Source organism: Gymnoscopelus braueri, assembly GCF_963280865.1.
Source record: "Gymnoscopelus braueri genome assembly, chromosome: 8".
Lineage (NCBI taxonomy): Eukaryota > Metazoa > Chordata > Actinopteri > Myctophiformes > Myctophidae > Gymnoscopelus > Gymnoscopelus braueri.
This window is the reverse complement of record NC_137609.1, coordinates 42457847-42470114: the sequence shown is the minus strand read 5'-3', so window position 1 is coordinate 42470114 and position 12268 is coordinate 42457847. Positions and strand designations below refer to the sequence as shown.

Sequence of the window (12268 nt, the reverse complement as noted above, 5' to 3'; positions counted from 1 at the left end):
GGTGTCTACATAAAATATGTAGACACATCTTTGGCCACTGTGGCGTACATCAACGCTGCCCCCATATAAAGCGGGACCGCTTGCCATAATTCCACTGCGTAAAATTATGCCTGAGTTACGAGGTACCTGAGACTAAAACTGTTTTCTGTTCATAAATACATAAATATTACTGTTATTATCTATGTAAGATAACCCGTGTTTCGGTATGGAAACCCACATTCTTATTTTGTATAAACTATATGTCTCTATAACTACATGTCATACATTAGGAGGTATGGCTTGCTCTCACCAATAGGGCTGATCACTTGATGGTTGACATATCAGGAGCCAATGTGTGTATATGCGTGTGTGTGTATATATATATATCTACTGTATGGGCTGTATTAGGAACATTATAGAAAAAAAGATTTAATGTTTCATGTTGTGAATTATGTGTCCATGTATTTCCCAGAACTGGAGGCTTATGCAGGAGTTATTAGTGCTTTGAGAGCCCAAGGAGATCTATCAAAGGACAAGAAGGATCTCCTAGGAGAGCTCACCAAAATTCTTGGGTAATTCTCAGTGTATAATTATTACATTATTTTAGTAAAATGGTTTTGTGTAACACTATTGCTATTGTTATGTAACTAATGGACTCCCTTGTCCACAACATCATTTTGGTTACTCTGATTACTTTGATTACTAAGAAAGGAACACTTGCCGCCATTTGCTTCCACAAAACATCCATGTCCAATGTTTTGGGTTTAAAATGTGCCTTATCTCCCTGCCCACTAGTATCTCAACAGAGCGGCATCGCGCAGAAGTGCGTAGGGCAGTGAATGATGAGCGCCTCACGACAATTGCATATCAGTAAGTATATACAATAACTGCTAGGGCTGGGCAATATGTCAATATTATATCGATCTCGATCTATGAGACTAGATACGGTGTCATCTGGAATTTTGCATATTGTAATATCGTAATATCACATATATGTAAGTGTTGTCTTTAACTGGTTTTAATCACTTCCCTATTTTATACTTAAAACAAACAATTTTCAAATAAAGAAATAAAATTCACGATATTAATGTCACAATATTGATAAAAAGCAAATTGTTCAAAAAATATAATGAAATTAGATTTTGTCCATATCGCCCCTAGTAACTGCCTAGTGATTATTACATATCAGTAAATATATACTCTTAACTGCGTAGTGATTATTAGACATATTTTGATTATACACAGCTGGTTCGGCTTGCTACCCAGCCTTTGCTTCATACATGCTTTACCTTTAAAATCTAACAAGCTAGCTATCTGATAATCAAGCTTGTCAGAACTTTACCAATCCGCAACAACTTTGTGTGTGGAAGGTTACACTGTATTCACACAATATATTACACAATTGCCTGCAAAAGTGTTCATTTCTGTTGAAACGACGAAATTCTTGATCCAGGATAAAATACCGAACTCCTTCTTTTGCAGCATGTCCGGTCCTAACAGCGCTTCAGAATGGTCCATTGAAGGGCGACGACTTGTCCCCTTAATGCCAAGGCTGGTCCCTCAGACAGCATTCACAGTGACTGCCAACGCAGTAGCCAACGCCGCAGCCAATCAAAATGCCTCCCTCATGCTACCCGCTGAAACAGGCAACAAAGAGGGTAGGGTCAATTCTCTTTGAGTTATAACAAATCAGTCTGAATAATAATCAGTCTGTCTTCATTATGAACACATACCAAACCTGATTTTGTGACCGTTCAAAATATTCTTTGTAATGAATTCACTTCCATACCGACTTACTGTTACCATCCACACTGTTTATTGTAAGTTCTCCATTCTTAAAGACATTACAAGTGAATCTTGACAGTATCAGACCTTTATGATGAACCACCAGACTTTTTCCCTACAGCAGTGCTTCTCAAACTTTTTCATGTCAAGGACCCCCAAAATGATATGTATTTCTCTCAAAATATTTTGTTCCAGGGAGAGAAAACAAATGTTTGCTTAAAAAATATATATATTCAAAGGTTTGCACAAATTTTCATGATTTAAAAAAAAAACCCAGATCTACAAGCTCATAGCGCGAAGTGCCGCGCTATGAGCTTGTATATCTGCTATTTTTGAATAGCCAAAGTATAAAAGGTTAAAGTGGTTACAATTATTGCGATGCTATTTTAACACACTTTGCTGGGGACCCCCTGGAACCCCCCCAAGGACCCCTGGGTGTCCCCAGACCCCACTTTGAGAACCAATGCCCTACAGCGAGGTGTACAAATTCTCTCTCCCCCTTTTCACCTTAATTTCTTGAACACACAGTGCATTACGACGATTTCATTTAACATTCTTTCTTGTGTATTTCAGTTCATATGTATATTATTTATAATTTGTTTCTTTTTAATCTTTTTGTATTGAAGTCAGTTATTTTTGATTCCCCCTTTATGTTTCGATGTGTTATTTCCTTTGTATTTATGCCCCATTTGTGCACAAACTAAACAAAGGGCATCATGTTGTTATCCTCCATGTAGTGGTGGTGTGTTACTCCTACACGAGCACCACGTGTACCCCCACCAGCGCTACAGCCACCAGCGGCACTATGGGAGCCGCAGTGAAGTCTCCACGCCCGCCTAGTCCCGCCTCCAACGTGGTGGTTCTGCCCAGCGGGAGCACCGTCTATGTGAAAAGTGAGTCTCCAAAACAATCTGTCCCTTTCCGCTTCGACACCAGCACCAGTTAAGAGGAACTCACCGAAATGAAACACTGTAACAGATCTTACCTTTTGTGTAATAGAAGAACACATAGGAGGAACGAATCCTGACTGTAGACTCGGGAGAAAATGGCCTGTGAACAACATACTATAACTAACAAGCACAGAGACTAACAAGCACAGAGACTAACTAACTGACAGACACAAAGACTAGCTAGAGACCCAGAGACTAATTAACTAACAAACAAGCACATAGACTAACTAACTGACAACAGTGATGTAAAGTAACTAAGTACATTTACTCAAGTACCGTACTTAAGTACAATTTTGAGGTACTTTACTGGAGCATTTCCAATTGTCTATACTTTTACCTCTACTCCACTACATCTCAGAGGCAAATATTGTACTTTTACTCCACTACAATTATTTGAAAACTTTAGTAACTAGTTACTTTGTAGTTATAAATTATTAAGTTATAAAACATACATTAACCACTTTAGCCCTATTTTATACATAGGCTATTTGAAAATAGCAGATCTCCAAGCTCACAACACGTCGCATCACGACGCGTTGTGAGCTTGTAGATCTGTTATTTTCAAACATTTGAGTACTTTTACCTTTGGTACTTTAACTCTTTGACTGCCAGAGTATTTTCATAAAGTACTCCCCCAGTGCCAGCGATTTTCGTGTTTTTTTGTTTTGTTATTTTGTTATTTAATTTTCATATAGTTTGTCTAGCTGCGGTTTTGAACACATGCGATGGTTCCACCAGCAGAGAGCAGCAAATAGACACCTTCATCAGCTCGCTGACTCGCTGCCCCCCCCCCAAACCGAGCCAAACAGTCAAATACGTCAAACCGGATGTGACGTGTTCTCAGATTCTCCGAACGGCCAAAATTACGATGTGATACACGGCGGCGATGACTGTTCGTCACCCAGACTATAGATTATAGAAGTGGACCTCTCAGTTCGTTTTTTTATACCGTGTGAAAAACCGTGTGTTTCCCTATTCTGGCCGAAAATGACCGGGGGAAAAAAATGAAAACCGGAAACGGAATCTGCGTCATAAAACCGGATGCAGGTGTGGGTGAAGTAAGTGGAACTCGAAACCTAGAATGAAAAATGATCAGAATAGCGCGATCAGAGATTAAACAATGAACGCACGTCTAACACATCGACGGCCAACTGGACAAACTAGCAATTGACGCGTTATCGAGTCAACCGCAGTCAAAGAGTTAAGTACATTTTGATACCAATACTTTTATACTTTTGTACTTTTACTCAAGAAACACAATCCCTGGTTCACAGTCCCTGCAGTCTTTTCCTTAACGTTCCCACTCTCCTCTCCAACGTAAGGTGTCAGCTGTTCGGACGAGGACGAGAAGCCCCGCAAGCGGAGGAGGACCAACTCGTCCAGCTCCTCCCCCGTGGTGCTGAAGGAGGTGGTCACCAAGGTGGCTCCGCCCATGCCCAAGAGCATCACCGTGCCCATGAGCGGCAGCCCTAAGATGAGCAACATCATGCAGAGCATCGCCAACTCCCTGCCGCCGCATCTGTCCCCGGTCAAGATCACCTTCACCAAACCCACCATCCAGACCACTAACACCACCACTCAGAAGGTGTGATGTGAACTTGCAAAGTGACCTTCAAGTTATATATTGAAATTCTTTATTCGGAATAGCTCCTTGAGATGAACCATCTCGTTTTCAAGGGGCTCCGCAGTTACAGAATACATAATAATACATTTAAGAAACAGAACAAAAAACAAAACATAAATAAACAGGACAAAACAACATCAATCAAGAGGGGAAAACAAGACAAAACATACAACAATAACACAACAACAATACACAAAGCACATACAGTACATGAATTATTGTGTCATAGATCTGTTACTGATAATTAGTGAAAACATGAACAGGTAGTCTCAAGGTGAGAGAACAGTGCCGTTTTAAACAATTGAGGAGATGATATTGAAGTTATATATTCATAATATAAATGTACGTGTACTCTATATCATGTACAGTACAATAATGCATTAATCAACGGCTAAAATTGAATGCCTCCGCAGTGTCCATTATTATTATTTATAACTGTATGGCTCTGAATTGGTTATTCCGCTTATTCCACAGCCACTTACCTACAATTACAATATGTAATGTTAAGTTTATTTATATTTTGAGACAATATGCTCTTAAGAACCATAAATTGCCCTTATGTACAGTATGTCAACCTTGGAATAAACATGAATTGACTATTCCAGCAAGTGGTAGAAGTCGTAGTAATGACCTAGAAACAAGTACCAATTGAGTCAGACAGACAGCTGACTTTGTCATTGTGCTATTGAGAAAAACTATTGTTTTATTTGAAAGTTCCATTTTGTGTGCCAGTGTTAATGTCTTGACTGAGCTTTGTGGTTGCATTTATGCACATGCGGTACAACGGCATGCAGATACTAACATAATATGAACTGGATTACTCAAACTGAAGTATGGAAGTCCTTTTTAAGGGTTCCAAGCATTTGTGTCCTCTGTGTTGTCCCCGATCAGGTGATCATTGTGACGACTTCTCCAAGCTCCAACTTTGTGCCCAACATCCTCTCCAAGTCTCACTCTCACCACCACAACGCCGCAGCCAACATGGCCAAACTCGTCTCCAGCTCCATGCTGACCGCCGCCACCCAGAAACAGACGGTGGTGTTTCCAGGCCACGCCAGCCCCTCGACACACCCCAACCCAACAGTCGCAGTCACTAGCGTGGTCGCTTCCAGCCCCACCGTGGTCATGTCGACGGTCGCATCCTGTACGTTTTTTGGTTCTGCACTAAAATTCATACGTTTAGAATGTTATCCTCAGGAACTCTAGTGAACAAAATAGGACATGTTCACTGGTGGGAAGCAGGCTGGGGTTTGTGTCCTTGATACTGCACTAACTGAAATCTTGGGGCATTCTATTACATTTGTGTGATCTCTTATGCAATCAATTGTCTATGAAAACTTAAATTTAGTTTCATATTTGTTTGTGATCTGGGGTTGGCCTCTGAAAGTGTACTTCCATGACATGAGCCTGAAACAGTGAAATATTTTTTTAAAGAAGTTCCGTAGAAAATATTGGGGGAACATTTTGCTCTCAGCTTGTGATTTCAGGGGAATTTTGATTATGTTTCTGTTTTAATGTCAACTAATACTGTATACTATACAGAGATTCCTCAACAAATGATCTTTCCCATCTCAGGTATCCCCTCAGCTGGTGTGAAGGTGGCCACAGCCAGACTTCCCTCACCTAAGACTCTGGTGGGCTCTCCCACCCAGATCCTGGCCCAGTTTCCCAAACAGCAGTCTCCCAAGCAGCTGCAGCAGGGCTCCCCTATGGGCATCACCAGTATCAGCCAGGCTCAGACCTCCAGCAACCTCCCGCCTGGCTCCAAACCCACCATCCAGATCAAACAAGAGTCGGGTAAGAAAGATAAGACTGTTTTTGAAGAGACGAATAAAATCACAATTCTATTGTGCTTTGTTCATATTTCATATGGAAAATGATAGCCCGTTATTCACGACTGACGTGGTGTCTGCATTCTGTGTGTACGTTCAAATGAGAAACGGTGAATATGTAAATTGTCAAGTAAATGTTTTGTGTGTGTCTGTGTAGGAGTGAAGATAATCACCCAACAGATGCAGCCTAGTAAGATCTTGCCCAAGCCTTCGTCTGTGGCCCTGTCCAGCAGTAGCTCCACCCCCATCATGGTCGTCAGCAGCAACGGAGCCATCATGACCACCAAGCTGATCTCCCAGCCCACGTGTGAGTGTGTGTGTGAGTGTGTGTGTGTGTGCGTGTGTGTGGGTGTGTGTGCGAGAGAGAGAGATGGATCATCACTGTTGTGTTCCCCTTTTTTGCCCAATCTGTCTAAAACCCAGTTGCATTTGATAACATTTAGGCGGATCTTTTTTCTATAAAGTCTAGGGCTGTCACGATTACACATTTAAGTTGATGATTAATTGTCATACAAATATTTAATTGTGTTTTTGGCATTGAACATTGGAACATATGAATCAAAATTTCAGATTGCCTTTAAAGTTGTACAATGCAAATTCACAACTAACGATTTTTAGCAACCTCTGCTGGTCACTACCGTCACTGCATACAATTTCCGTGGTCCTCGATTACCCAGAATTCCATTCGTTTTCACCGGAAGCCGGAAGCGTTTCAAAAAGCGATCTTTTAATTGTTTTATACTATCTACGGATCGTTTCTCTTAGCCAGTGGAGCATTAGTTACCATGAGCTGTGCTTTGTTTTTCTGTTCTTTTTTGATCTTCTAATCCTACATTCTCTTAAAATCAGCGTGAGGTTCCTTTTTGTTATTAGCACGATAGTTCCTGGCCAAACAGGAAACCGTTGCGGTAGTTCCTGGCCAAACAGGAAACCAGTGCATTTCCACCTCCGTTTTCCGGCCAGATGACGTCATTTCCCCGGGAAAGTCCCCCCAGTCCACGTTCAATATAAAATATATAAATAAAAGGCTTCCGGGGGTGAAATTCATGGAGTGGGTGTTGTGAAACTTTTGCCACTCACAAAAGATATACAATTTAACTTTAGTTTTGTTGAAAACGTTACCGAGTATGCCTTTAAGGCTCCGTAATCTAAAATTGCACAGGGCAGATATGACAAATAACTTAAATATACAAAGAAATTATTGACTTATTTAATAATTTTACACTTGATTTTTTTTTATAGCGGATCTACAAGCTTACTGTGCAATTGTTGTAAGCTTGTTGTAAGCTTGACGATTATGCAAAAATAATTGCGATTATCTCAAATAATTGCGATTAGACGATTATGTAATAATAAAGACCGGCCTAATAAAGTCATCAATGTATAAATGTATGATACTTTACAACTTAAATGTTTAGGCTTCTATTACTAGGTGTTGCCCCTGAACGTTTGATGATGGCATATTCACCCCCACAGTCCCCAGTCCCTCTGATTTCAGAATTTTTTTTAGATGCATTTCTAACATTGAATGTTATTCATTCATGTATTTATTTCATACTTTTCCAGCCACACAGACAACCTACTCCAGACCCACCATGAGCCCTAGCATCAGCAGAATAACGGGCTCCACAGCCGGAGCCACCTACGTCAAGACCACCAGTGGAAGCATCATCACCGTGGTCCCAAAGTCTCTGGCCACGCTGGGTGGCAAGATCATAACCAGTAACATGGTGTCTGGTGAGGCCCACATGCACGCATGCACGCACGCACGCGGTGGCTTAGGACATTGGTTCTCAAAGTGGGGTCTGGGGACCACCGGGGGTCCTTGCGGGGGGTTCCAGGGGATCCCCAGCAAAATGTGTTAACATAGCATCACAATAATTTTAACCACTTTAACCTTTTATACATTGGCTATTCAAAAATAGCAGATCTACAAGCTCATAGCGTGGCACCGAGTGCCGCGCTATGAGCTTGTAGATCTGCTATTTTTGAACAATCTTGAAAATCCGTGCAAACCCTTGATCCTGGTTTGTTTCCTGGTTTGATCCTGGCTTTGTGTCGAAGTGTCCTCGAGCAAGACACTGAACCCAAAGAGCTGGATAGTCCCTTCCATGGTTGCCTCTGCTGTCGGTGGGTGAATGTATTTACAATTTATTTGTTTCACACTGCTTAGGGACCAGTCGAAATTTACATAAGGGGGGCATGGAGGAAAATAGGGGAGGGTCATGCCTTTCTAATTTTGGTCCAAGGGAGGGTCAGCTAATTTTACTTTGAATCCAAGGGAGGGTCATGCAATTTTGAATTGATAAAATAGTCCGTTTTTTATATACCTTTTTAGTACAGCAGAACAGTGGTCAATGACCCCTCTCCATTTCAAAGGATACAAAGAATTCAAATCAAGTAACACCTTGTCTATTTAGAATCAATGACGGTCGTTAACAAGCCATCAACGCACAGCGAGTGTGAACGACCCAGTCAAATCTATTCAGCGTCTTAACGATGGTGGTTGAACAATTAAGCAAAACTTCAACAGGCGTTATTGGAGAGATGCATTATAAATAGGCCTACTATAACTGGATATTCATAATCATTTGAAGTAATTCTGTGCATGTGATTAATGTGGATCTATATGGACAGTTGTGTATAGATGCCTATAGCTCCACAAGTAAAACCAGAAGCATCAGGCCATAATTGATAGCCTAATTTGTTTTATGTAGGCAACAGTGTAGTTGTAGTCACTGTAGTTGATAATTAAAAGGGCAGAGTGACAAAAGTTTTAAACTACTGGTTACCAAATATTCAACTTTCTTCAATCTGACCAGGATTCAATGGGTTTCCCACATGTAAGATGAGAACACTATCCATTCTGCTACCACTACTACAGATACACTGTGCATTTAGCAAGACTGACTACACTACAGCAATGTTCTAATCAATGTGGAAAGCAAAACATTGGACATATCAGTTTTAAATGTCATGTTGTATTTGATGGGGAGGGTTAGGGGTGTCAAGAATTTCACAATACGATACATGATGTTGGGCATGATATCGATATGATATATTATTAATGTTCTTTTCTCATGTATCATCAACATTGGCCATCATCTTATAAATAACGTTATAAAGCAAGTTAGAAACAATTACAAAGTGCTTTGTACACAAATAAATACATTTGTGCAAGCTTAATGGAGAAGTGAAGTTCTCACTAACTATAAACCCATTGTTTCAGAGGACAGATAGACACTAATATAACAAATATAATATAATATAAGACTGCATAACTATAAATTCCACAAACCTCATATTTTTGTCATCTGGACTTTACCAACCAAGTGCAGCCTAGTTATTTCCAACAGCTAAAAAACATCTATAATACCAGATACAGTATAATACAATCTTAGATTAGATGTAGGCCTATTTGAGAGTGCAGATGCATGTCACATTAACGAGCGTCAACGAGCATCAGCTGACACACAACACCTCCCCTCTGCAGTGCTTTAAACTGAAAGTGACTGACTGGAGTCTGTTTCATTTCTCTCCAAAATACCTTGAATATGATGGAGGACATGATTAATAATTACTATGATTATGATAAGCTTTACATTTCATATCATACAGTAAAAACTCCTAACTTTCACCGGCAAAAAAAAAGAAAGTGTTTTTTTTGTATTAAAATATTACGATACAGTATGACATCATGACAATACCTATCATCACATTTTAATACCACGATAGGCTATATCGTGACACTTCTAGGCGGGGAGGGTTACTCTTTTTTTTGTAATCACTTGGGGAGGGTCATTGATTTTTTTTTTTGTCAAAGGGAGGGTCATGGCATTTTAGATCAGGGCACACACATTTCCTCCATGCCCCCCCTTATGTAAATTTCGACTGGTCCCTTAGAAAATGCTCTTGAATGAAGTGATTTGATCCAAATAAGATAAGACCCTTTATTGGTCCCACTGGTGCAATTCAGGTGCCAAATACTGTACAGCAATTAAAAACCGGTTACAGTGAAAATAGTACAGTAGATACAGTGCGATTAAGAGATATCACAGGCTACACCATCAGTAAGGTGGCAAAAAAAAATCTCTCTCTCTCTCTCTGTCTCTCATTCTCTCTCTGTGGTTCTCAAACCTTTTCGTGCCATGGACCCCCAAATTGATATGTGGCCGCCTGAAAATATGTTGAGCCAGGGACCCCCAGAAGCAAAGATTTGTTAAAAATGTTAAAAAAAAAAAAAAAAAAGGTTTAAAGATTTGCACACATTTTCACGATTTTTCAATAATAGCTGATCTACAAGCTCATAGCACGGCACCGAGTGCCGCACTATGAGCTTGTATATCTGTTATTTTTGAATAGCTAAAGTATAAAATATGGAAAAAGGGGTTAAAATGATTGTGACGCTTTATTAACACATTTTGCTGGGGACCCCCTGGTATCCCCCCCCCCAAGGACCCCTGGGTGGTCCCCGGACCCCACTTTGAGAACCAATGTTATATATGACCTGATATAACCCCTCTGTTCCAGGTACAACCACTAAGATCACCACCATACCCATGACCTCCAAGCCCAATGTGATTGTGGTCCAGAAGACCACGGGGAAAGGAGCCACCATCCAAGGGTTGCCTGGCAAGAGCGTTGTCACCACCTTGTTGAACGCTGGGGCCAGTGGAACTATGAGTCGAGTTGAGTTCCCATTCAAGGACTTTCCATTCAAGGTTAGGGCTGTCACCATTACAATTTTTAAGTTGACGATTAATTGTCACTCAAATAATTGCGATTTAACGAATTAATTGTGTGTTTGGCATCGAACGTTGGAACATAAAATTAATTTAAAAATATTTCTCAGAATCAGAATCAGTTTTATTGTCACATCACAGGTTTACAAGGTAAAAAAGTGGGTGAAATTCTTTTTTGTACATCGTTCCCATCGCAACGTTAGTTTCCATAGAAAGAAGAGGGGGGGGGGGGAGAAGAGGGAGGGGGGCAAGTGGGAAGGAGATCAAAACAAGAGAGCAACAGAAGGCCAGACAAGTTATCCACATATTTACAAAGTACCTGAGATAATAAAAACAAAAAAAAACTAACTAAGGTGCCTGAGCATAGCAGCAATGTATTGTATACTGTGCATGTTATACTTATACTGTGCATGATAGACAATGGACGTTAAGGTGCTTAGAGGAAAGGAGCACAATAAAAAAAGACAAAAAAAGTCAGTGCGTTATACAAGGGATTAAGGTGCAAAAGGTCAGTGCGTGTCCACCTAGGGTGGACTGACCCTAGTATAATCCGCAAGTAGCTCCATGAGGGAGTGCAACAAAAAGTCATTTGTACCTGGTGTAGTCCACAGGTGTGTCCGGGGGGGGGGCTAAAGTCCAAGTCATTGTCCCTGGTATAATCCACAGGTGTGTTCAGGAAGAGCCAGAAAAGTCTGCCCCGTCTGCCCCGTCTGCTGTTTGCCTTTCAGGCTTCGTAATCAAACATTGCACAGGCCAGATATGACGAATAACTTAAACATACATACATAAGAAATTATTGACATATTTAATAATTCTATACATTTAAAAATAGCATAAATAGCTGATCTACAAGCTTACAACTTTTATGTGTGAACATTTTTCAACATGGAAACGATTATGACGATTATGCAAAAATTATTGTGACTATCTCAAATAATTGCGATTAGACTATTATGTTATAATTGTGACAGGCCTATTCAAGGTGTGTTGTTTTGTATACATCAGGATTATTGAATGGCGGTGATTATTCAGCCATCGGACAGCTTTGGTGAAGGATTTTAAGCTGTCAATTAAGCTGTCAAGCTTATTTTTACCCTAACCTTAACCACACCAGACCCATGGCTAAACGTAACTATCCTAGCAGTTCCTAACCTTTAAAAGCTACAATCCTGGACTTATTTTAAAGTTTCAAATGTAATTTTAACCAATTTGTTTGGTAATGTTAATACAATACAATTAGCACATCTGCAGTGGTTGTAGGTGGAATCCCTACTTCTGTTTCCACCCTGGTGTTGAGTAGAACACTTATAGTACTGACAATATAGTTATTTGAAGCTAACGGCACAACGGATTGTA

The 12268-nt window shown here is 40.3% G+C and overlaps 2 protein-coding genes across 7 annotated transcripts in view; one reads left to right on the top strand and one right to left on the bottom strand.

Moving 5' to 3' along the window:
• The window catches only part of rabep1 (rabaptin, RAB GTPase binding effector protein 1), a 332504-nt gene that overhangs the window by 215684 nt on the left and 104552 nt on the right, over positions 1–12268 (bottom strand). The gene's annotated exons all lie outside the window — the stretch shown is intronic.
• The window catches only part of emsy (EMSY transcriptional repressor, BRCA2 interacting), a 32217-nt gene that overhangs the window by 3305 nt on the left and 16644 nt on the right, over positions 1–12268 (top strand). For all 6 annotated transcript variants that reach the window (XM_080435842.1, XM_080435840.1, XM_080435843.1 and 3 more), the window contains exons 3-12: positions 452–551; positions 775–849; positions 1462–1637; positions 2502–2657; positions 4037–4299; positions 5230–5482; positions 5914–6135; positions 6328–6477; positions 7737–7907; positions 10701–10891. In XM_080435842.1, coding sequence (XP_080291968.1) covers positions 452–551; positions 775–849; positions 1462–1637; positions 2502–2657; positions 4037–4299; positions 5230–5482; positions 5914–6135; positions 6328–6477; positions 7737–7907; positions 10701–10891 — 1757 coding nt within the window. The remainder of the gene's footprint in view (positions 1–451; positions 552–774; positions 850–1461; positions 1638–2501; positions 2658–4036; positions 4300–5229; positions 5483–5913; positions 6136–6327; positions 6478–7736; positions 7908–10700; positions 10892–12268) is intronic.